At 50.0% G+C, this 26,091-nt stretch overlaps 1 protein-coding gene across 1 annotated transcript; it reads right to left on the bottom strand.

The window, feature by feature from the left end:
* Positions 1-43: 43 nt before the first annotated feature.
* On the bottom strand, positions 44-23,324 carry ADAM8 (ADAM metallopeptidase domain 8). Its single transcript, XM_062580495.1, has 23 exons — positions 23,282-23,324; positions 20,163-20,272; positions 15,170-15,246; positions 14,806-14,884; positions 13,925-14,001; positions 11,066-11,252; positions 10,484-10,549; positions 10,318-10,386; positions 9,388-9,557; positions 9,192-9,273; positions 8,210-8,358; positions 7,788-7,965; positions 6,069-6,158; positions 4,942-5,137; positions 4,510-4,609; positions 4,175-4,358; positions 3,965-4,042; positions 3,574-3,658; positions 3,274-3,388; positions 2,982-3,159; positions 1,567-1,617; positions 1,205-1,321; positions 44-1,025 (listed from the first exon to the last, which is right to left on the bottom strand). Exons 1-23 carry the CDS (start codon positions 23,322-23,324, stop codon positions 975-977), a joined length of 2,532 nt encoding a protein of 843 aa, XP_062436479.1. The 3' UTR covers positions 44-974.
* Between the last annotated feature and the right edge of the window lie 2,767 nt (positions 23,325-26,091).

Below are 26,091 nucleotides of genomic sequence, written 5' to 3'. Positions count from 1 at the left end.
GGACACAGTTGTTTTCAGTCTTTATTTGTATAAAAGCCTTCAACCTGAATGATATCAAAATGGGGAGGACCAGTTTCACAATGAATGGCTCAAAATGGTCATAGGAAGGATCATAAATTAATAGCTGTGGTGAAAACACTGCCAGGAAATCTCCCTTCGGGAGAAGAGTTAGTTGAGTGGTAACTCCAGAGCTGGAAAACCCCGCCAGAGACTGACCACAATGAATCCAAACCTGGCTTGCACCTGCCAAGGCCTCTGGCAAGACACACTGTGCAGCTGGCCCCAGTTGCAGTGCTGGGCTAATGCAGGAGTGGCCCATCAGCCACAGTGCCCACAGGCACTGTCCTCAGAGCAGGAGCTGTCCCTGTTGTGAAGAGCTCTGAGTCTGGTCAGACTTTGCGTGGCAAAGCTGTGAGCACATCACTGTGGCCCCATCAGGAAAGGGCCAAGAAGAGCAGGAGCTCTCAAGAACCCCAGACCAAGGTCCAAAGAGCCCTTTGGACCAGGCATAAGCCACTAGACTGGGTGTGGAGCCAGCGTGAGAGAAGCAGCAGCACCCAGGGTACAGGCAACTCCATGAAAAGCCCATAGCAACTAAGAATCAGAGCCAGATCAGCAGGAGCTTGGAGGAGAACAGAAAAAGAAAGAAAGAAAGAAAGAAAAAAAAAAAAAAAAAAAAAAAAAAAAACAACAGGTCTTGTTTGGGACTTTCTGGAAAGGAGAGTGGTCTTGGCACTGTCCATGTTACTGGTCTCTACCTATGATTGTGAGCCTCCAGCTCATGACTCTGGTCAAACCATATAGCTAAAAGTCTGTTAAGGCACGATTCAAACATCTGTAAACACTGATGGCCTCAAGGGAGGGTCCAGCAAGCAATTCAAGTACCATTGAAGCAAGACGTGGATGCTCTCACTGTCCCATCCAGAGCGCCAGAGCTAGCAATTCCCCTATTGTTGTGGCAAATGCAGCCTGGGTCACCTCCAGGCTGTGGGTGGCTTCAGGGCCACTTTTGGCGGAACACCTCTCTGAAACAAAAATGGAGGTGTTGGTGAGGGAACAATGGAGCCCTGGGTTCACAGGGTCCCCCTCATCCTCACAGCCAGTGCAGAGCTGAGATAGGGACAGGAGTGACTCCAGGTGACGACTGAGTCACCTAAGCCCAGCATGCTCATGGGGCCACAGAAAGGATTATAGTGCTGCTTACCTGGGGCTTGGTGAGGTCTGGATGTGGCTGGGATGACATGGCTGTGGGCTTGGCAGGAGGGACTGGAGGAGCTGGTGGCAATGGTGCTTCTCCTGCAGTGCAGTGGGGCTGGGTGAGCTGGCAAACAAACAAATGGCAGGGCAAAACATAGTAACACAGGTTCCTTCCCAAGATGGTTCCCTCTTCTTATCCCTCTCCCCAACCCCACGGAAACACTGTCCTGGCCATGCTCTGTCCTTGGCCTGAATCCCTAAGGCAGTAATCCAAGAGCTTGGCTGCCCCTGGAGCTGCTCTGCTTCCCAGGCACTGTCCCCCACCCCCTCTCTGGCACCAAACCCAGCATGATAGGAGCTGTGCCCTACCTCCTTGCTCTTCAGTGCTGGGAGAGGCTTGCTGGGTGGATTTGGCTTCACCTGGTAGAAGGAAAGGAACAAAATGATGTGCTTGTTTGAATGACAGATCAGGGACAGGAACCCAAGTCAGGCTTTGAGACAGAGAAATAACAGGGAGGAGGGCAAGATAACAGTGCCCACATGGCTCCTCAGCAAGAACATGCTACACAGAGGACAGAAATGTCCTGAGCTGGAGTTCAGGTTCTACCTCCAAAGCAGAGATGGCCTCCAGGGACCCAAATGGGTACAGGGATTAGGTAGATGATTGGTTTCTTGCTGGACAGATCTGTGATGATCCTGCCACAGACTTAGCTTTGGCCAGTGGAGTGGAGGAGAGAGAGGAGTTTTCACGTTCTCACACTTCTCAAAATCTCACATTTGCACTTACCTCTCTAGGCGCCAACAGAGGCTTTGCAGAGGCTGGAGGCAGAGGTGGTAAACAGAGCATTGCGACACCCTAGAGCAAAGGAGAATCAAAGAGCTGTTGCTTTGACTAAAGGACAGAGGGAGGCCAGTGGCCACAGAAATGCTTGGAGAGCTTTTGTCAGCGGTCACCACAGTCACGGCACTGACAATTCCCAGGAACAGGTTTGGCAGGCTGGTTTCAGTGGTGGTTTTACCCATGGGCCTGTGCCACTATATCACATGCCAAGGCAGTGCCATTCAGCATCTTCATTAGTAAACCGGGGAATCACACAGATGCATCCCAATAAGTCTGGGGGGTTGTTACAAAATAAGGAAAGGTGTGCACAGCAAATAGAGCTGGGGGCTGGAGAGCTCAGTATATCAGGCAGCAGAAAATTCCCTGATGTCCAGCAAGAAGTGTCCAGTACTGCCCAGAGACAGCCTAGGCGTGGCTCAAGGCAGGAAGGGCCAGGTGACAGTGCATGGCAAACTGTGTCCTGAGCTGTGCAGGAGGGACATGGAGATCCTGACAAGGCCCCATGAAGGCTGCCAGACTGGTCATGGCCTGATCTACAAGGAGATGGGAGAGAGCTGGGCTTTTTGGGGTCTGGCCATGGGGAGGCCAGGGGTTCTGCAAGCAGAGTCCTATCTACATGAAAGACTGATTGCCCCCACCTGAATAAATAAATCTTAGAGGCAGAGATGAGCCAGGCACCAACCTTCTACCAGAGCCTGGCTGGCTAAAGCCTGGCTAAGAGTGACTTTTGGATGCACTGGGTACCAGGCGGGGATGGATGGTTACCTGTGAAGGCTGGCCTGGAGAGGCTGGAGATTTCATCTGAGTTGCAGGCACAGGAGGCTGCAGGGTTAACAGAAACAAGGATGAGACATTGCATTCCCTAAGGCACCATGAAGGTGCCCTCACTACTTGCCGCAGGCTGTTTGCAGCGTGGCTGACCAGGTCCACTCTATTTTCCTACCTCTGGAGGTGGGCGGCTGGGCTTCACAGAGCGGGCACCCTGCAGGTCCAAGGTCGTGGTGAGCAGGCTGGGGTTGCTGATGTCATGCCGGGATAGATCATTCTGCGTGGGTCGCTTCCTGCCACCCTCCTGGAATAGTGGGTTGGTGAGGCCACGGGCAGGACTGCTGGAGATTTGCCTGTAATGCAAAGGACCAATACGGGATCAGTAGCTTTGCCCAGCCTCAGATATGACCCACAAAGCCCTCATAGTGAAAGCACCCTATCTGCCAGCAAGGCATCTGGAGACTTACCCTTTCTGGAAGTACCTCTTCCCACTGCCTCTGACAAGCATAAAGCCTCCACCAAGCAGGATGCCTGAGACTGCCAACACAGCCAGTACAGCTGCCACGACCAGGCTGCTGCCCCCTGCAGAGAGCCAGTAGATGTGAGAACAGGCACCTCCATGTGGAGCACGCACAGCGCTGGGACTGAGATGACCGTGGGCACCTATGGCAATGGTCACCATTGCTCCACCCCTAAGCTCTCACCCACCTCCTATCCCTGACATGGGGAAGTTTTTCCCTGCCAGCTATGCATATGGGTTGCCATACCTGTGGTGATCTCCAAAATCTTCTGCTCACAGTACGGCGCTGCCCACCCTGGTTCACAGTGACACTCCCGCTTGTGATTGCAAACCTGAAATCCAAGAGGACAAAGTCAGGGCACATGTGCAAAACCACTGCTGTAGGAACTGGAGTTGCCACTCAAGATTTTATGCCTTCTTTTGAAGACAATGATCACTGTGAGCTGTGGCTGCACAGAGCAAGGAGGCATGACCCAGCCCAGACATACACATACTCCCACTACCAAGCATGAGTGACCTGTGTCAGACCCAAATTCAGCAGGATGTCTCCTGCCCTTGCACTATGTTCAGGTGGGGAAGGGTGGCTAGACATCCACAAGCAGAAACAGTACGGGAGCATTTTAGAGGGCTGAGCTTACCCCATGATTATTGCATTTTGCAGAGCAGTTCTTGTTGCCATAGACCAGGACGTTCTGGCAGCGCCCGGCATAGCAGACCTGGAAGAAGGCAGGGGGCTCTAAGAGCAGAGCTAGCTGCCTGCAGGGGTCAGGGCCCCCACCACTGGGTGCCACATCCAGCCTGGGGGTTTTCCCAGCTGCCTCAGCAGGGCAGTCAGTGAGTCAACTCACCATTTCCTCCCCACACTTGGTACCTGTGGGCACCAGTCTGAGATTGGCCACCATCTCATTGGCATCGATATCTGTGATGACTGCTTTGCAACTGAAGCGGCCAAATGAAAAGGAGTATGAGCTGCCACCAAGGACTGGGCTGGTGTTCTCACTCAGACACAGCAGTGTGCCACACTTCACATCCCTGTGAAAGGAGGCAGAGGTGGCTGTGAATGCAGGGAGCACTAGTCACCAGCCCAGGCCCTCATCCAGAGAACAAGAGAGGTACCAAGGCCTGGGGACTTTGCTCCAGCCCTCCAAGGCCATTGCCAGATACAAACTGCTCGGTTGCTTACTTGGGGCTGCAGGGCCTCTTTCCTGACTCAGTGAGGCAGTGGAGGTACTGGTTTTTCTGACTGTTTCGCTCAAAGCAGATGTCAGGAGCCACCTGGGCCGCTGTGGGACACACACAGCAAGAGGATCATGCAGAGCCAGAGCCTATGTCAAGCCAGCAACAGCAGCACAAATCACATGGCTCAGCATCAGCATGAGAGCAGCAGAAACCATCTACTGTGGTCTCAAGATCTGCCTGATCCCACAGCCACTCTCCCAGGTGTTTTTGGGCTACCTTCTTAGAGTGAGCAGAGAGCAACTCTAACATCTCTGCTAGTGATGCAAGAGCCAGGCAGCCATGGGACAGCAGGTAGTGAAGAAATCAGCTCTGTGCATGACTGCCCTTTCTCCCCATGCGTGTGGCAATGACAGCAGGCAGTGGGAGGGTGCGTTACCTGCTCCCCAGAGTGCACGGCACTGTTCGCCATGTGAAGGGCATGCCCCATTGTAGCAGTAACCTTTCCCATTCTGGCACGGGATGCCATTCTCCTGGAAGACGTCCTCTGGGCACTCAGGGCTGAGCCCAGTGCAGTGCTCAGGCAGGTCACAGCTGTTCTTGCTGGCCCGGCACAGTGTGCCAGCAGCCTTCACCTGCACAAAAAACCCAGGATATCAGTGCCACCTTGACTCCCTCTGCACCACATTCCAGCTTGATTCAGCCCACATCTGGGTCCGCCTTGAGTGCAAACCATCCCCGTGAATCCCCAGGGGGATGACTCAGGCATGGCAGCTTGCAGCAAAACCAAGTGAAAGCCCTAGAACAAAGACATTTGTTATTGACTGAGCTACTGCACATCCTGGAGATGCTGCCAGGCCTTAGATAACCTGTCCTTGTGGTTAGGTACTTCACTGCTCAAAATACTCTATACTTTACTTATAGTCTGGACTTGCCCCGGCTTCTCTTACAGCCTTGTCTGCTCAAGTCAAAGCACAGCCCATGTCTATGCTTAGAAACCAATGCAGATACCACTTAACTTTCTCTTGGACAAACGAAACAGAACAAGCAGATAGCTTTACCTGACCATAAGTGAACTATCCATATGTTTTCTGAACACTTCCCCATTTTCCAACTTCTTTTACCCTGCTCCAGACCAAACAGAGTGGAGGTATCTGGACTCAAGGATGCCAGAAACAGAAGTTACCTCATCTGCCACATAGTAGTTCTCACACAGAATGGTGACTGCCAGTGTAGCAAAAGCATCAAATGGGAAGCATGACCTTCCCCGCAAACCACTTGGTGCTTTTGGCCTTGGGCTGGTGCCATGGAGGAGAATCTCCATCCTTGGATGTTTGCAACCCTCAGCTAGAGAAAGCCACAGCCCCACTAATTTGTTGTTGGCAATTGTTGGTCCCTTCTCATCAGCACTTCTGTGATGTTCTAACAATCATGTTAGAGTACACGTTGCCTCTATAAGGGAGCCCCCAAGGAGCCCAGGGCAGCATCAGGCACCCATCAATCAGCTCCTTTTTCATTTTTCATTGCCAGACTCATCCCCTTTCCCACAATGGAAGCTGGAGGTACCTTGCAGTCCTGGCAGCACGTTCCACGGGCACACTCGGCTCCCTCTCTCAGTTGGCAAGTGGTGGCATTGCAGCAGCGATCGGAGCACTCCTACAAGGCAGGAAAGAACAGGGACTGGCAACCATTAGCACTGTCTGGGCACATTGCAGCTCTCCCACCCTCCCATGGGCTGCTCACATAGGCAGCAAACAGCTTAAATTTCGCACTACTGGGCAATGAGACTGAGGCTGCTTACAGTCTGTGTTTAATGTCCCTTCAGTGTCAGATGGGAACAAATCCCTGGAGGAATCAGCCAGGACTAGAGAAGCAAGATCTAATGGTTGCTCGGTTTTGGTAAGTGAACCACCTAAGAACATTTTTCCAAGAAAGAACAGACCTGTTCTTGAAATGAAACCAAAAAGGACCTGTTTTTGAGACAACAGAGCCAAAGTCTATAAAGGTGCTGCAGGAAGAGGAATTATGTGTGGCTGAGTTCATGGGCCCAACCACAAGGCCTCCTGTAGCCAGAAGACAAACAAGTATCATCAGCCTTGCTTTAGCTGCAAGCTCCCAAGAGAAAACTCCCATTGCCACAAAGCCATGCTACAGGGAGAGAAGGAAGAGTCTCCTGAAAGTGGTTGAAACCATCTTGTAGATCTCCCTAAGAGTCCCTAAAGACTCTTTCCTTCCTCCTTTTTCAGGGGGACCTAGCTGCAACATTAACAGATACAATGTAGAAGCCATAGGCATGAAATGGATCCAGACTGAACCATGGGGCAAGGAGACACAACATCTTCTCGGGTTAAAATATACCAGTGTCACATCATTCACTGTCTAACAGACCTTGTGCCATGCCAGGGATGAGAATACAATGTGTTTATGTTGCTGTCATCTTTTGATTTGGGAAATGAAGACATGCAAATCACAGCTCTTCCTCTGGGACATGTCTGGATGATGGAGGGAAAAGTACTCTCCATTTTGCTTCTTTGTAGTGTACACTTTCAAATGCAAACATGGTCATGCCAGACTCCAGGTGTAAATTGTTCCTGCAACCTCTTTAATCTCTTAATCAACATCAGACTGAAGGATTACAAAAGATTTTCAGAAGATGCAGTTTTGGGGAGTAAATAGATCCCATATAGGCCCCTGGTCTTTGGAAACACCTTTCGGAAATCTCCAAGAAGGAAAAAAAAAAAAAATGAGGTGTTCTGTGCCTGGCTTCATTGGGAGAGAAACAACATCCCTCATTCAGACCGCCTCCCCCTCCCCCCCAGAGTAGAGCTGTAACCGAGGGATTTATCCCAGGGAAATCACTTGGCAGTTTGTCTTGAATCTTCCTACCGTAATGTAATGATGGGCCTGAGATTTGGTGCTTCTAGTGATGAGGAAAAGCTGAGCACAGCTTTTGAAAGAACGTCATGCTATGATGACCCCTTCCTGGGATCTTTTTTGTCAGAGGATATGCTGGGGGATATCTTCCCTGGGATATCCTTTCTAGGAACTTCCTCACTAACATCACAGCCAGTTGCATGCAGCCAGCACATGTCAAATTTACCAAATATCTTCCACAAGATATCTTTTGGCAGAAACATTAGGAACATAAGGAAGCACTAATCATCAGGTCTTGCAGTGCCCAGGGAACATGCTTGCACAAGCCTCATAGAATCTGATGATAGGGTTTAGGGTTCAGGTCCCCATTGCCCTCCTTTGTTTCCAACCATTCAGTATCAGTGACTGTACCTCCGGTGTGCCACAGTCGCACTGCTCTCCTCGCTCTACAAACTGGTTCCCACACACAGGCCCCCCAAACAGTTCATCGGCCTTGGGGATGTTCAGCAAGCAGCTGGTCCTGGGGTCTCCAAGGAACTGCCACATGTCGTGTTCACTGCAGCTGCTGAAGAGCTTAGGGTAAACCAAGCTTAGGGGGAAGAAAAACAGGTGGTCACAACCAGAGATAAGAGCTGTAGGGGCTTTGCAGCCACCATCCCAGAGAGCAAGAGGAGGAACCCTCTTCACACTTCAAAGGTTAATTATTGAAGTAATGTATGTTGACCTAGCCCCAACTGTCTCAAGAGCTTCATCCTAGGTCTCACTGGAACAGTGCAGGGAGATATGTAGAGACATTCACTACTCAAGGATATTCTCCTTTCTCCTTCACTCACCCAACACTCGCTGCCATGACACATCCTCCATCAGTTTTGGGAACAGGACAGTGGCAGCTAGCAATGTCTTCATCATGAGACATCCCCAGGTTGTGCCCCAGCTCATGAGCCATGGTGGATGCAACACCAATAGGATTCACACTGTGGTCCTGTGGAACAAGCAGCAGACGTAGGTTCAAACACCTCCTTTCCGTAACATCTCTGCAAGGCCCGTTGTTGCTTTTCGATAGTTCAGTGCCAGGACTTACTACTGTCTGCAATTTGTTCCCTAACACTACCATGCCAGGATAAATGAAGATGAAAGCTGGACCTCATCCCACAGTCTCTGAAGACCTCCAGGCTGGGCTCTCAGGGGTGTAGGTCAACATAAACATATATATATAGTGGCTACCCTGAAATGAAGCTTTTGTGGTGGTTTTGGACAAGGTTGGTTCCCACAGCCAATGGTTCATGTCCTAGCAAAGAATACCATCCCTAGGAAGGGATGGAGAGGCTGAGGAGCATATTCAGGATGACTGATGAATGACTGCAAATCAGGATGACTGACGAATGATTGCAAATCATGCCCCAACTATCTGAAAGTCAGTGGGAAGAGCCTCGTGTCTATGGAGTAGCTCTGGGAGGCTCTCCTTATGGCTCAGGTATATCAGAGGCTTGCACAGTGCAGGTGCCCAGTTCTGTTTCCACAGCTACTCTTTCCCCAAGGCCTCATTGAGTCTAAATGATAGACATCTCTCAGAGTTAGTGTCTCAAGAATCGGAGATGCCAGGGGCAAGATTTGGATCTTCTGAACTAATTCTATGACTGTGGATGAAGAAAGCGGGAAACAAGTGGAAGTGAGATCTGCTCTGGGGAAAAAAAATAAAAAGTACAGAGGGTAGTTTGGTTGGACAGAACCCGGAGCCTCAGCTCATACGTTTGTCCCTGCCTGATCATGGATCACTGCTGCCATCATGGAGCATCTCCAGGCAGTGGGACCTACCTGACTGACACCACCTGAGTCCCTGGTGCACATTGCAAGCTTCTTCGCGAGGCCTACAGTTGTTCCATGGAAGTCTATGCCCCTGTGGGAAGCAGACATGCCCATGAACACATGGCTCACATGCTAACAGAGGCAGAAGGAAGAAAGGTGCTCAGGTGCCTAGGGATCGCCAGGGTGGATCAAGTCCTGCCCTTACGTGATCAGCTGGGCGTTGTCATGCTTTTTCTTCTTCAGTAGCTCTGTCTCACGCCAATGGAGGAAGTTGTCCAGAGTCACTTCTGGGCTGGGACTCACAGTGATCTTGTCCTTGTTGTTCCACACCTCCAAACCGATCAAGGCCACACGCAGGTGAAGAGGCTGATAAAGCTGAGATGGGAGACACCCCAGAGAGCACTTGGATTTAAGCTGCGCAACAGAGGAAAGGTTCCATCTGCCCTAGGGAGCAATGATTCACGTCCAAGCTCACCTAGTCATGCAATACCAGACTGACACCCCAGGGTTACCATGGGCCCTACCACAAGACAAATGAGCATATGTAACCAATAGACAGGGTTTACCCAGGAGTGCCCTCTCCATCTGGCTATGGCCACCTGAGGCAGTTGGTGGTGTTCTTCCTTGGCTACCACAGTGATTGCAGAGGCTGTTCCCATGCTGCCTACGGGACAGCGAGGCTAAAGCAACAAGAGCAGAAAGCTCATTCATGCACTTCCAGAGACCTCGCCTGTGCTGGCATGCACTCCAGCTCACAAGTTAATGGAGGGCTTCCCACCCAGAAGTTATAGGAAAAATTTTGTTCCTCTTTCCTTATGAAGATGACTAACACAGAGCTCAGAGGCAGCCCTCGCTTGTTCTTGAGGACCCATAGGAGAGCTGAGTTCCTTTTAATATCTGCTTTGCACACCTTGCTGGCCAATGGATTTGGTCATTATCTGGTAGGCCATCTAATAGGCTTGAGATTTGCTCTGCCCTTTAACCTGCTGTGCTCTGTCCTCTCCACTGCCATATTCATGGACTACATTTTTCGCTTCCACAGTGGGAAGCCTTCCCCTGGAGGGTATGGGAACCATGCTGACACTGTGGGATCTGTGTGCATACAAGGAGGGCAGATCAGGGCCTCTGAACTCACCTTGTCAACGTGGTTCACAATTTCCTTCATGCGATCCTGCACCATGCGCAAGTCCTTGTACTTCCTGAACTACAGGAAAGAAATGGAGAGATTTCCAGGTTACTCTCCACCCTCCTGCCACAGTGCAAGAGAATGAAAACACAAGAAACAGTTCACCCTCCCTTACCTCCTCATTGTCCACAACCAAGACCAGCTCCACATACCGAGGCCCTTTGTGTACTGGAGCTGATTTCTGAAAAGGAAGAGGAAAATGAATGCAGGGAGGAGCTCTGCAGCTGACCACCCCATGGGATTTCCTGGGGAATCTTCTTGTCTTATTCAGGGTTAGTAGCTCTGCTATCTCTGTTTCCTGATGTTATTTTGCTGTGTCTTTCAGATAGCTTGCAACATACAAAGAAGACCTCTAGCCTGCTACTGCAGCAGGCACTAAAGAGGTTCGATAGGTGTCAGCAGCATACAGGGAGGACCTGCATTGGTTGCACAAGGCAGCAGAATGTTCATGGGGTAGAAAGCTGTTCCTGCTGATGATACAGCACCTGAGTACTTGTTCACACTAGAAGCAAGGCCAGTGAACCTGATAGTAATCTGTATTTGGGCACTCAACCAACAACACCTGGGTAGGAAGAGGGGAGCATCATCAAGAGATGCAGTGTGGCCCAATTCCTCTTCTGGCCATTCACGTGCAGGTGTTGGGATCCTGGCTCTTGCAAACTCAACTACAGCAAAGAGGAGCAATGTAGTTCCTAACCCAGTGATGAAGCTTCATGGCTGCAGCAATTTTTGGTTCGTGGTCATATTCCAGGGTGGCACCAGACTCTTGGCATGTGCTGTGCTTCATCCGCAGGCGAGCTGCTCTGTACACTGCATGCCATCCAGCCTCGTCCTCACCCAGGGGCTCCAGCACATAGGCAGTCTCATTTACCCGGAAAAATCCACTGCCGAAAAATGAGGGCAGATGTCAGGTCAAGTAGGTGTTACATACACAGTCTTGAAGAGAGATATACTCACATGATGCTGCTCTGAGCACAGACAGACATGAGAACATGTCTGGACACTGCACTCACCCCTGGCAGTACCTCCGATACAAAATGTTGCTGCCAAATCCTAGCTAGGAAACCACCTATCACCTTCCTACCCACTCATGGTTCCTGTAGGCAGGATGGCAGCTTGGATGAGGTACAGACCATGCATGGCCATGGCAGTCAGATCCTTCTGACCATGTGCATTAAACCTAATTACACTCAGTAGAAAGCCCTAAGCAGCCCTTGGGGTGGTCCTTTAAGTCCCATGCAGCTATATAGAGATTCTGAGTGCAGGAGCTCAAGGTAAAGTCAGGGACTGGATACCTCAGTCTTGTTTCCCTGCAACCTTTCCTGGCACTCAAGGGCACAACAAGGAGATGCCACAGAATGAAGCTGTTCTTGGACTTGCTAGGAGGAGCAATAGGAAACACATTCATAGCATTCACTTTTGGAGGCTGTGGAAGTACAGGCTGGACAAAAAGATGATTAGGAGATGGGAAACCAGCTGAGCTGCCAGGCTGTCATGGGAATGATCCATGGCTCAGCATCTATAGATGGTAGCAAAAGCCAGTACTTTGGGCAGCAGAAACCTGCTGAGGTTCAGCGAAGAGAAGTACCCAGTCCTGCTGGGTCAGGTTTAACACGGTATTTAACATAGCTACTGATCTACTCAGACCTTCAAAATGCTTTCTATAAGGTACTGCAAACTTAAAGGTCTTTATTTTAATGTCAGTGATCACAATTCTAATATACTGCAGTCTCAATCTCTAAAGTCAAGATGTATTAGCTACTTAATAGTGAAAAAATGCAGGCATGGTTTGTTGTGTCTTTCTGAATCTGCATTATATCCATGTGCCTACACATCCCATGTCCTCTGTGCATGTCATGTGGCCTCACTGTACATGACTCCTGTCCTGCCCTTACACATCTTGTCCTACAACATCTGCATATTGCATGTGCCATATGTGTACTTGTGCTGAGCCAGAGTCTTTGCAGAGACTACAACCCACACTTTCAGAATGAGGAAATAGCTACCACAAAGCTCTGGCCTGACAACTGGTGTTTGCAGGACATTGGTACTAAGCACCTCCCTTCAGGCATTGTTTGCCCTTCTCCTGAGAGAGAGACTTGGCTCTTTTCTGGTTATTAGACATGATCTCTTGCAATTTTTAGATGTCAGCTAATCTTAAAAGAAAGAAAAGAGCAGAGCACAAACCTTCTGTGACAAACTGAATAACCTTTCATGGATTTGGCGGCTGGGGTTACTCTGCAAGGATGCTCTCCGTCATTAAACAAAGGAAGACCCAAGGTGGGTCTCAAATCACAAAGAATGAGCAGCAGTGCTGCCTGCAGTATATGTCCATAATCCTCCCAGAGCCCAGCATGGGCAGTGAAAAAAGCAGGGCTGACAAGCAAGAGGCAAGCTCCAGCCATAGTCTGGGGAGCCATCCCACAGCAGGCTGCCTGGGGACATGACCAAGGAGATTTCTGCACCAAATGAGTTTTCATTTGACCTGCAAGAAATGAAAGGCTGAGAACTGCCCAGATCCTTTGATGCATCTTTTTTAGCACTTCACCAACTCTTCTAGAGCTAAGATTGCTCCCACAATGCAGCTCAGCTCCTCATCTTCCTATGCCCAGAGCACAGCATGTGTGTGCATGAACACTCATTCTGCATACCCTCTATCCATGCAGGCTGTGAGCTCCTCCATGTGAGGACTCTCTTCTTTTCCCCTTGGGGTCTCTACACTCAGGTCTCCTCTCTACAGTTCATCTCCAGCCTTAATTCTCCATCAGCTGAAGCTGTTGCCAATGAATGGACCGGTGATTTCTCCAAGGTGACCACATCTTCATGTACCTCACCCAGAGCTCCCTAGATGGGGCTTGATGGTGAGACACAGCTGGCTTTATGCACCTTCTGCATTCCTTTTCCTTTATATAGTTGCTGGGCCATCAACTCTAGGAGCTCAGCTTGGGAGGTCATCCAAACCTAACCTGACTGCCTGCAAGTAGGTTTGCAAATGTGAGCACATACTTTGTGTTGCAGATTGCAGGAACCTGGGCAATTCTGCTCTGATCTGCCCAAGGAAGAAAGGATAGCTGCAGTCCCCTCCTCAGCCCTGGTAGTTCTCAGGACAAGCTATCTCATCGCTCAGGGAAGATACATCTCGCCATGACATCCTGTTGTGCTCCAATTTCATCTACTCCAGTGACATGAGTCAACTCCCCCAAAATGACAGACTTAGCTTAAAAATGCAGTGTATGCTTGCATTCTGGGCTCTAAGCCACTGAGGTCATATATTCAGCATTCCCACCATCCAGAGGAAATGAATCTTTCCCCCCCCCTTCTAGTGAAAGCTGAATTCTCTCCTCCATCAGGACCAGAGGACTGGGGCTTTGTCACATCAACTCACCATGTTGATTTGTTCAAGAACAGCACTGCAACGTGCAGAGAAAACAAACTGTTGCAATGCCCTTCTGAGTCCTGGTTCAGTTCTGTCCACCTGGACAAGCTGCCAGAGATGATTCATTTTGCCTGCTTGCTCTTGCCCCATACAGTACCCTGAGTAAATCAAAAGTCCTACCTGAGCCCTTTGCAGGTGCTGATGCTTGCTGCTGAAATGGCATATCCCTGAACATGGCCTTGATAAAAGCAATGATCCTGCAACAGAGAAAATAGATGTGTAATGACAATTTACACCATACTGGAAATAGAAAGAAGAGCCAAAGAGAGAGATCCTGAAGGATGCAGGGCAGTGACCATCCCATGAGTAAAAATCTCCCCACTTAGTAAACTCATGTGCAACTGAAATAGAAAGAGGGAGATTGCTGCTGGGCCTGGGAACAGTGTTGGCAAAGTAAAAGACAAGGAGACCATTCCTGCCACAGGCTTGGTGGACCCTGCAGGGACTCCTCATGTCCCCAAAGCCATCATTGTTCAGTGTGAAGGCCTGTGAAAGCTAAAACACATCTTGAACACCTTGAAGCCTGTGAGACCCAACCAGGGTAATATCCCTATCAATAAAAGCTGTCCTCCCAGGGGCGGTGACACTGCTTTCCAAGACAATATTTCCAGGTTATATCATTGCTGATCTTCCTGCTATCATTTCTTTGGCAAAAAGTGGTCTGCTGTAGTCACAGGCAGATGCTGTGAGAAATAGTTGTCAATAGCCATGTTAGTGGTGAGCTGGGGCTGGTAAAATTGTTGGCCATCGTCTTGGCACAGGATACAGGACAAAATGTCTGTTGAGCTCATAGGCTGGCTCATGAGGATCTTCCCTGCCATGGGTGCCTGTGAACCTAGCGAAGAGCTGAGGCTGAAGCTAGCAAAGAGAGAGGGCAGAGCCATGTTGCTCTATGTGCCAGCAGCGGCTCGCACTTTGCAAACTTGTCCTGCAGGTTCCATATTTTCACCAGGGCCTAAAACCCACTCTTCTAGGAGCCTGCTGCAGTATAAGCCCCATACCAGAACATCTGGCTTCTCTGTGATCTCCGTGCCATTGGCTGCGTAATGTGTTTCAGTGTAATGCTGTCCAAGCAGCTCCCTGCAAGAATAGGAAAGGCGTGTTAGGAACGACAATTCTTTTAGGCAGGGGATGGGAAGGTGACATACATATCACAGGTGAGCTCAGTACCACTCTGGACCTCATAGGCCAAATCCTGGCTGCCTCACTTTCAGTATGGTGAGCCCTGGGCTCAGAGGCTGAGGTGCTGAGGCTCCCTCTCCAGACCCTGATGCTGTGACACCAGATCTCAGAGAAGTTACATTTAAAAACTAGTGTAAAGTGAATTTCCAGTTACCTTAGCCCTCCCTGCCCACCAGCACTCACTTATTCTTCTCCAGATGCAGAATATAGTCCTTGCCTTCGGCATGGATGCTGTAGAGGACGTGATCTGGATAGATGCTCTGCATGAAACAAAATGACAGCACAAACCCACCATGACCAGGAGCACAAGTTGCAAATCGCCTCTTTGCCCAGATACGGCCCAAGGAACACATGGGGTTTACACACACCTCATCAGGAAGATGACTGCAGGATGGGGAGCCCCTCTTGTCACTGGCCAGAGGCAATGTACATACTCACCCCAAAGGTATCCAGCAAAGACACAGGAAATCAGAAGGAAAGGAAGAAAATACATGTGCAATAATGCAAATCCCCAACACATCCTGAGAAAAAGAACGAGTCATGCCAGTAGTGAAACAGAGAGTCAGCAAAGGCTTGTTTCCTGTGTCTGACACATGGCCACAGACAAGCACACAAGAAGCTGAAATTTCATACTCATCAGTCACAAGAGCTCCTTTTTTGGGACTATGTTCAGCACTTACTCATAGACAGAACCACAAAGCTCTACAGTGCACAAATGCTTTTCTCAGCAGAGACTTCATTATCTCTGATTAATCTAACATCATGATCTCTCTACTGAGAGTAGACTTAATATCATTCTGTATCAGATACCTCACAGCATCACCAGAGTGTTACTGGAAGGGACTTCAAGGAGTCCCTTGAGTGACAGACCACTGGCACAGGTTGCCCAGAGAGGTTGTGGAGTGTTGTTCTCTGGAGATATTCAAAACCTGCCTGGATGCACCCTGTCTAACATGCTGTAGGTGACCCTTCTTGTGCAGGGGAGTAGGACTAGATGATCTCCAGATCTCCCTTCCAATCTCAACTATTCTGTGATTCTGTGAGTCTCTAGTCCATCCTCCTGTCACCAACACTGGGTCAGGGGGGCATGGTTTTGCCCAGACAAGCCCGGAAATCTCCAGGACAGAGAGATTTCCCATGCGTTAATCCCAGCTCCCTGGTGACGTGTCTTTGGGGTGCTCCCCCTTTAGAGGAAGAAATGTTTCCTCAAGTCCTGTCTGTGCTCCCTTGTGATCCCTATTCCTGGATGTTGGACTAGAGATCTTCAGCCATACTGTCTCAGCAGGGCCACTGGGAGAGACTACAATCCTTCGTGTGGTGCTCCATGTCAGGCTGTGTCCTTGGCACCATGCAAGACCTCCTTATCCACCACCTGGGCAAGGACACTGTCCCTGAGGGAACTTCCTCAGCTTTGCCAGGCAAAAGGTAAAGCAACAGCTCCCACAGGGCTAGCATTCCTCCTGTGTGAGGTGTTCAGCCTCTCCCCAAAGATCTATTAACATATGAAGGCTCAGCACTCCCCGGAGGGAATCTACAACCAGATGAGAACTGGGGTTAAGTGGAAAGTCCTGCTGTCTCAGCAATGCAGTCAGAGCCAGCTAGATCAGGGAAAAGGATTTTCCTGTGAGTCAGTTGCTCTAAATTTCACCCATTTGTGTTTCCAATTTGAAGCGATGCTTGGAGCGATAGGCTTCTGGCCACAAAACAGCCTCTCTGCATGCTGAGTGAGCCACAACAGGTTTTTCTCAGAGGTAAGGCAGCCTAGGCTGCAGATAAGAACATCCCTTGCACAGCTGATTGCACAAGCATGCTATGCTGCTATGAGGAGCTGTTGTGGGTCCCTGACACATTTTTCTCTTATGAACAGTGTCTCACATGTGACGTGGCCTTCCCTTCTAGTATCCGCCAACAAAGTAATTCTTTGTTGTTGTTGGCAGTGCCAGAGCCAGAAAAGGTCCTAAAAAATCACTGAAAAGCACTTGGAAGGGGGTGGTGGGTCAGAGGGGAGAGCAACTCTCTCTTGGAAAGAACAGCAATGCAAGTTTAAATTAAAAAAAAAAAAAAATCCTGGTAAAGTCTTCCTGAAGCACCTCCTTCCTGATTAGTGAGGGCTTTGTAAGCATTCCAGATGGGAAGGCTTTGAAAGCACAGGCGACTCAGTTCTGCCTCTGCCAAAGCCTCACTAACCTCATGACAGTGCTGAGCAAGCAGACAGAGCTGTGACCACAGCAAAGGGAGGAAGACAAGGGTTTTATTCTAGCTAGTCTGATTAGGAGGAGACCCAAGGGGTTTGCAGAGGACTGGGACACGATTTCTCTGTCCCAGCCCAGCAAATGGTGTTTCTTTCCCTAGTGGGAAAAGCCACAGGTCTCCCTAGAACAGTAGAGATGGGGGCTCCACCACCAGGCTGATTCTGCCTTGTGCTGGGTATCAGTAGAAGAGGGAAATAAAGCGAGTTGCTGGGCCACTGTCATGCCCTGCTCCAGCTCCAGCTCCAGCCACACATGTTCACCTCAGCAAGGAGGAACCAACTCAGCTCCTCCACCCCTCAATACCCTCACTAGGCATCTGCCTGCCCAAGTCTCCTCACCCCATCCCCTTCCCCCAGGAAGGCTGCATGCATGCGTGACCCAGGCTCCAACACCCAGGCTCCAGGAACCAAAGGGACCCCACAGCTTCCTGCCACCCTATACTATTGCTCCACTTGTTCTGCTAAGTTCCATTGATTCCTGCAAACACTGAGTTCGGGCTGGCAAGAGTTTTGCTGCCTCCATCCAGCCAAAGGATTTTCCTTTTTGTTTTAACTGGCTTTGGGACACAATGAGGAAAATCGGTGCTGATGTATGAGTGCAGGAGCACTCAGGGAGAAGTCAGCAGCTCGTGACACTGGGTCCTATGGCTGGAAACAATCTTGTGATTTAAATACATCTCTTTAAAAAGATAGAGCATGAGAAAAAGATAGTTATCTATCTTCCATAGACATAAGTGCTTAACTACAAAACCTGAGAAGTCACCTTTACTCAACTTCCTTGAGTAACACTGACTGCTTAAACCTAGTACTTTTTGAAGGTCCTTCTCTGGCTCTGTTTTGAGTTCCCTTTACACGGAGAGCCTAAGTTTCCTGCACACCCTTATAACACCCTACCATGCTCCTGTTAAACAAGGCTGATGACTCAGAGTGGGAATGAATGCAAAACCATGTCCTTGCTGAAGGCTGGTATCTCGGGTGATCCTGAGCTGCTACAACCAGGTTTCACTCACATATTTCATTTCTAGGCCTGCATGAATGTGTCACCGTTGCAGGTCTGAACATTTTGATTTAAGCAAAGTGCAAAGAGTAGCAGCTTACTTAAAACCTCACCCGCTGCCCAGACCCCACATTTCCTGACTGCTCTGACCTCTTCCGCATCAGAAACAAGCTCTCAATCCATGCCTTTCCCACCAGGTGGCCAGAGGCACCTAACACCAAGCCACAGGAGGAGCTGGAACAGAAAATGTCCTTCCAGTTACGCATCTCCATTTCAGAGAGGGGCTTGTTGGTGGACAAGCCCTGTTGAGAACCATGTCCTCAACCAACATTACTAGGAGAGCAAACTCCACTTTGGAGGAAGAAGGAAATGGTTTGAATGTCAGGTTTCTACCCTTAACACATCAGGCTTGGGAGGCCCAAAGCAATCCCAGGCCAGACCAGGTGAGACCGGGTAGACACCACCAATAGTGATCCCAGAAACATGCAGCTCAAGACAGCACATCCCCTCCCACACTACCACGTGCCCATCTACATGTCATAGAGCACCATGCCCGTGGAAAGCAGAAGGATGTGCAGTTTGATGAGCTCTCTTTTCCATGGGATCAGTGCAGAGAGAGAGAGAGACATTCAACACGTTTGGCACCAGATGGTGTCTCTAAATAGCTGGGAGAATGTTTATCTCGTGGACAAGTTTAGGTTTCTAGAGCAGAGAAAACAGATGCTTTCAGGGAGTGTTTTTTTTGAAGCTATTTTATCAGAATGGCTTTGAATCCTAAATGAACGTGCTGTACTGAGAGTTTACTAGGAAATAAATGTCCTCAACCTCCCAATTTCATCAGGTGCTAAAGTTAATGCTTTTAAGTCTTAAAAAATGAATCCATGTGTTTAGCTGAATTTCGCTTCTTTTAAGTCAATGAGGAAAGCATCCTTGAGGTCAAGGCCACAGTCCCATGAAGGCCAACTCCAAGTGCTTGAAAATCCTGAGTCAAAAACTCCACCCCCTCCCCCAGATTACAACATTCAAAGAAAAAAGAAAAAAAAAGAAAAAATACCACTGTGGTTCTTTCATGTGGTTTTCTGAAACTTTCTGATTCACATTTCCCTGCCCCAAAGGATGAAAAAACAACTTAAGAAAACACAAAAGGAGAAATGCTTATGTCTCAGTGAGACTCCACAAAACAGCACTTAAGAAAAGAGCAGACATCACAAGATCAGTACAAGATTGCAGGAGGTGGCAACACTGTCAAATGTCTCCAAAGAAAGCATGAAATAGGCTGCTCCCTCCTCTGGTATTTCATCCGACTATCAGCAGTTCCTATTTTGACAAGAAACAGTCCAGCAAAGCTGCTCTGATCTGATGTTTTGAGATCTCTATCATTTGGGATGAAGGCAATGCAGAAAATCCGCACCATATCATTCATCCGGGCTAAAGAAGGTCCAGCTCTGAGCCTTGCTCTGCCACTTGCATGCCAAGGACACTTCACTGGCAGCTGCAGAGGAAGAGTTTCCAGCAGTGGGCCAAGGTGCCTCGCTCAGGTCATTGCTGATTTAAACATCAGTTGGACACCCTGCAAGGCAGTGAGGGCAGCTGTGTGGAGACAATCCACTTGGATGTGTGTGATTCAGGCTGCAGTTCCCAGTGGTTAAGCCACAGTTTCCCCCATCCTTCGCACCTGCACTGCCTCTACCATGAACCAATCCACAGAGCTGAAGCAGCAGAAAACTCTTTCCTTTCTGCTTGGGCTTAGTTTGCCTACTGTTTAGCTCCCTGGCATAGCTTTTCAGGATGGGACCAGGGACAAAAAGCCAGCTGTGTTAGCTCCAATCATCAGTGTAAATACAAGTTTAAAATAATGGAGTGCTGGCTCCCCTCTCCAACCAAGCAGGCAGCCAAGCACCTGGTATTTGAGAGGCAACACTACTCACAGATTGTGCAGAGAGGTCCCTCTTCCCCCGGGCTGCTGGCACCCTGCGAGGCATCACCATCTCGTACTTCTCCACATGTGTCAGCTTCTCCTCTAGGCTGGCAGAGACATCTGGAAAATTCAAAGGCCAAGAGCTTTGGTCATGCTCAGAGCTAGGATGCCTAGAAATAACTGTGATTAGTAGGGACGAAGGCATCTCCAAGGTGGCTGAAATGAATGCACAGGGGAGAGCAGAAGAAGCAGGTCAGGTTCTCTGGATGTACTTCAGCAAACAGCTGAATATTTTGCTGGGAATATAACCCATTGACCGGTCCAGGGACACCTTGTGCCTGATATATGTGAGGCCACAGCAAGTCTGACAGAAGGAAATGCACACTGAATGGAGGGGGAAAACCTTAGGAAGAAGCAAAGGGTTGCAATGCTGCAATGATCTGCAGCATGCCCTCTAGCAGAACACACTGCGCTGGCCCCAACAGAGGCACCTCTGCAGATACCCCCTAACAACCCCCAGTACTGCTGCCTGGCACCAGCAACCACAAGGTGCTCAGTTTCACCCACTCCTAGAATCCTATCCCAAATCTCTGTCTATCATCCAGTCCCAGGTAGTTACAGGACAACCTCTTTATTATTATTATTATTATTATTATTATTATTATTATTATTATTATTATTATTATTATTATGTCAAGCTTCTGCAGCTGCATAAAAGAGCAAGAGAGCGGACACCCTGAAGCTGAAAAACCTACAAAGACCCTGCTGCATTAATAAACACGGAGGTTTTAAGCTCCCAGTCTCAACGTCATGGTGTGATTTGGGGTCTGGCAACTCTCTGGGCTGTGTTTTGCAGAATGGCTTGTGTTCCAGCTGGATCAGCCCCCTTTTCCCCCCACATTGTTCATGCAGCAGAAAAAATCAGAAATCCTCAATAGTACATCTCCTCTGTAGGTTTTGTTAGTCTAAATCAGGGTTGCTAGGGTCTAATCTCTTGCCTGGTCTCCCCCCAAGCTTGCACCAACACTGGTGTTTGTGAGATTGCGGGAGCCAGCACAGGGAGTTGATCCAGCTGAAAAATAGCTCTTTTTTTTTTTTTTTTTTTTATCCTGAGGGGGTTTATTTGCAGCTGGATTGGCTTTCTGGCCCTGCTTATACTGTGGATGCAAGGGAAGGCAGAGGAATGTGTGGCCCAGAGGTGGATAAGGTAAGACCAGGCTGTCCCAGCCTCAATATTCTCTAGTAGCTCTGGGACTGCAGTCTCAGCCAAGGGTGAGCCAAGGGATTCACAAGGCTGTGAATCCATATTACACCTCTACTAGGTACACTTCATCACTCTTGGGGTTTTTGAGCAACTAGTTTTCTGATCCACTTTTTCAGTCTCATAAATTAGAATCTTCTCCCTCATCAAGGTGACAAACCATTCAGATCCACAGCAAGCTTTCCCAGGACCCCCAAACAGGGACTTCACATAGCAGTCAACTCTGGGCACCGATCCATGGCCAGCAGCACCCGCATCTGCTCATGAGAGGCAGTTGGCAACCCCCCCTGGCAACGGTAAGTTAGTGTGCAGGGATCACGCTGGAGCAGACCATTCCATCTGTGGGTGCCTGGTGGCCCTCGCCCACAGTGCCTGAGCGGGAGCCAAAAGCCTTATCACCACCCCCTCAGTGGGCTGAGTCATGGTCCCCCCCGCCAGCAAGGCACAGACTGAGGATGACAAATTTCCCTCTCTCGCTGAAGGCTGATCTAGGTGCAATTACATAATCCTGCAAGACCCATCTGCTCACTGCGCTCCAGAGCTGAACCATGACTGCACTGCCTGGCTGCCCAAGCAAAGCTACAAGGGTCACCCCAAAAACTGGCTGGGCAGAGGAATACGATCTTGCTCTCAAAAGCACCCATGAAAATAGCTCTTGCTCCATCCTGCTGCTGCTACTCAGGCTATGGGGTTGAAGTCTAGTATTGCTGACCCATGAGCAGACTTCTGCAGGTCTGGTCCTCACTGGACAACTGGACCAAAGACAAGCTGGAAATGGGGCATGGCAGATCAGAGGGCAGAGATCGCTGAAAGCACCATGTCATTCCTCTGCTATGGGGAGCACTCGCTCTTCCGCAGTGGGGACCGCTGCAAGCAGAGTCAGCCAACAGGGCTTTCTCCAGTTGTAGGAGACAAGCCTGGTGTTTGGACAGCTGGGGAAAGCATGTCAAAGCTCGTTTTCCCATCCTTTGCCCTCAACTAATTTCAGGAAAAGGATGACAATGATGAGCATGTAATTACCCTACAAGCCTGACACCAAGTTCAGTCTCATAGGCAAAGCAGCTGAAATGTTCCCGAGTAGCGACTGTCCCAGACAGCCCTCACTTCCTCTCGTCAGCAGTCCCACTCCTGCCTCTCCACACTCCACATCACTGATACTAAGCCCTGGGCATCTAACCTGTGCAAGCAAGTCCCTGCATGCACCCCCCACCCCCCAACTGCAAATAATTCTTACGAGAAAAATTGCACCACAGTCCCTTGAATACCCCATTACGTTCGACGGGAAAGCATCCTCACAGGCAGCAGAGTACAGCCTTATTCTCCTGTTGAGGGTAGGGTTTTAATGCACAAAACCAGACTGCAGTGCCTTGGAGGTGGTATCACGAGGTTTAGCTCGGGCTCCTCTTGGAGAGTCCCGCTCGAGCCCCGGTGGGCGGGCTGAGCGGGGCAGGTAGCCCCAGCAGCTCGCGTGTCACCAGGCGGTTTCATTGCCTCTAAGCCCAAAAGTTCGCATTCCATCAAAACAAAAAAAACAAAAACAAAACAAAAAAAACCCAACCGACCAAAAAAAAAAAAAAAAAAAGAAAAAAAGAAAAGAGAAAAAAAAAAAGCTAATTTTTTAAGCCCGAGGCGTTTCTAGAAGATAGCTCTTTTCTCAAAGCCCGGCTTGCAGTGCTTTCCTTTCGAGGTTGTTCGTAAGCGCTGGAGGAGGAATAGCTGAGGCGCCCAGCGCGGCTGCCCGCGGCTCTCCGGCGGAGCCGCCTGGCTGCGCCGAGCGCGGGGAGCAGCAGGGACCGCGGCGGCGCCGAGCTCCGCGCCGCGGGGGCCACTCGACAGTCGCGGCGCCCGGCCCCGGCTTCCGCACTCACCGTGGCGAAGCAGCAGCAGCAGCAGCAGGAGGGTCGGGGCCATGTCTCGGCGGTGCGACCGGCGGTTGCCCGCTGCGCCCAGCCGTGCCCCGCCGCGCCGGGCCGCCGGTAGCCGCCGCCCGCCGTGACTCACCGCCCGCCGCGCCGCCGCCGCGGGACGGGACGGGGCGGGACGGGACGGGGTGGGCCACCCCTCTGGGCTGGGGGCTGGAACTGCCCCTGCCCAGCGGCGGGGGCTCTTTGCGGCCACTAGCGCAGCGGTGGTGGTGGTGGGGGGGGGGTTCAGGGGCAGAGGATGCTCGGTTTCCGTGAGGCGCTGCTGGTCTATGTCCCTGGGGCGCTGGGGTTGTGTGTCCATAGGGCACCGGAGGTGTCTGGGGGCAGTAGAGGGGGGCGCTGAGGGGGTGTCTGTGGAGCACTGGAATTGCCCGTGCTGCTCTGGGGGTGTGCGTGTGGGAGGCTGAGGTGATGGAGGGGCTTCGAGGGGTCTAGGGTTGTGTGTGGAGGTGCCCACTGGTCACTGCAGGGGTCCTGCCTGGCCCTGAGGTGAGAGAGGAGCCAAGGGTGCCATGCAGGGCTGAGCTGTAAGGGTGTTTGGGGGGACCAGGAGGCATTGAGGAGTATCAGTGGGGCATCAGGGATCCTCCCTGGTCCCAAGACAATAGAGGGGCTGGAGGCACCGCATGGGGCAGAGCTGAGGGGACCACCGGGAGGCTTTCCCTGCCTCCATGGTGATGTAGGGCTGGATCCAGGTGGTGGGTGCTGACTGGAGCTGCAATAGGGCAGGGTGCTAGATGATGGGAGAAAGGCAGCAAGGGGGACTGGCAGCTGTCTTCTGAATCTCCAGAGGAGAAAGGCAGCACCCATGGGACACACATGGGGTTGTGCTGCACAGCCAGTGCTCAAGACACAGACAGGGCAAGGTTCAATAACCACAACAGAGTCTTCAGCTCCTCAAAGGGAGGATCATGACAAAGACCATAACACTTGGAGGTTTGTCCAGCCTCCAGCCTCCTTCCAAGAAGAGAGATTCCCCATCCCCTCTTCAAGCCTTGCCTTCGAGCCTTCTTTGCACCCAGCCTTGTAAACATCACTTTTCCTCCTCTCTAAATTCAGCCCCCAGGAAATCATTGTTCTTTTATAACTGTGCTTTAGGTAGTAGATGACCATAGTATTCCTCTGCACACCATCTTCTTTCTATGCCAAGCCTATTTCTTCAGAATTTTTGTAGGTCATGTTTCCTAAGCCCCTTCCCATGTTTCCAGTGAGTTCATATGATTTTCACCCAGCTATGTCCCCCACCTCTGATTTCACTGACATCTCTTCTTTATCAATTGGCTAATTCCTGTTTTTCCCTCATCCACAAGCTAGCTAGCAGAGGGGTTAATGCAGAGACTTGGGGACAGTGTGCAGGAAGATGCCTCTTAGACACTGACTGATACTTTCATTGTGTTTTGGGCCAAGACCCATCAGGAAATGAAATTGTTGTAAGGCTCTGTGCTGCCTAGAACACACCATCCAAGTCTGAGGCCCTGCCACCACTGCTCAAAGTGCCTGCCTGCTGTTCGGCTGCTATCTTGGTACTGAATTGGGGTTATGTGCTATAACTTCCTACCCTGAAGCCACAGGTGAGGGTTTATCTCACTGGAGATCAAGCAGCTGCAGAAGAGACCATGAGGGATTGAAGGCAGACTTTGCATTTAACAAAAAAAGAGGGCTGGTCACTTAGTTCAGAAGTTGCAACAATTTTGCACAGCTGCATTTCACCAGGATGCAAGCTCCCTGAAACAGCAAACCAAATGCCTGTTTTAAAAGTGAGTACAGGATAAAAAATTTCAAACCTTTGCAAAACCTCACAATCATATTGAAATCATCACTGCTGAACACTTCCTGGCACAAAAAGATATGATTTACAGATCAAAGCAATGATGTCATCACCAAAGAGACCAGCAAGTCCAGAAGGTGTTTTTACCAGCTGATGTGTCAGCTCTGGGCATACATCAATCTGGCATGCAGGGCTTCCCTAGACTTGTGCCTCCATTGCGGTTCTCTAGCTGGTGCCTCCTGTTCCCTGAGAACAGTCTTGAACCCTGCAGTCCTCTTGATCTTCTGTATTCTTGGGTTTGGATCAGTGGGACTCAGTAGAAAGTCAAGCCAGAGCTGGCTCCATCATCATTTTATAATGCCCCACAAGTGTTTGCAGAACTCTTAGGTAGCTCCAGGGACTGTTTGGCTCTTTGTTTTCATCACTTGGGATTTATTATGTGGCCTCCTAGTTTATACTGAATGCACAGTTAACTCCCTTTCAAAAGTGGGCCTGAAGCTACATATTTTGGAAAAGCTGGGATGGTCAGGGTGGCATGCTCCAGGAATGCTCTGCTGCTTGCTAGTGATGAGGCAGCAGAGTTGATGGAGCACAAGAAATGACAGGCTATGAGTATTAACATGTGGGTAAGTGGTAAGAGGGAAGACAATTTATCAGTCAGAAGTCAAGGCAGGAGGTCACTTAGACCATAAGACATGGCCACTACTTATTAGAGGATAAAGTGGCCAAAGAAATACTTCTAGAAGAAATGTCAGAAGCTGTGTGTCATCTAGTCTTGAGCTGCAGGCTAGGTTTGTTTGCAGTCACTTCTTGGAAAGTTAAGTTAGGCTAACAGAGATACAATAAGTCATTGCAGGCACGGGAAGAGAAGGCAGCTGTGCTATGGCAGTAGTGGTCAGGACAGGGTACTATACGATACCCTCCCCCTCTTAGTGCTTTGCAGTCAGAGCCTACAGGGTGAAAGGCTGAGTCCTGAGACTGTGGC

The sequence above is a fragment of the Rhea pennata genome, chromosome 7 (assembly GCF_028389875.1).
Source record: "Rhea pennata isolate bPtePen1 chromosome 7, bPtePen1.pri, whole genome shotgun sequence".
NCBI classification, from domain to species: Eukaryota; Metazoa; Chordata; class Aves; order Rheiformes; family Rheidae; genus Rhea; species Rhea pennata.
This window is presented reverse-complemented; position numbering and strand designations above follow the sequence as displayed.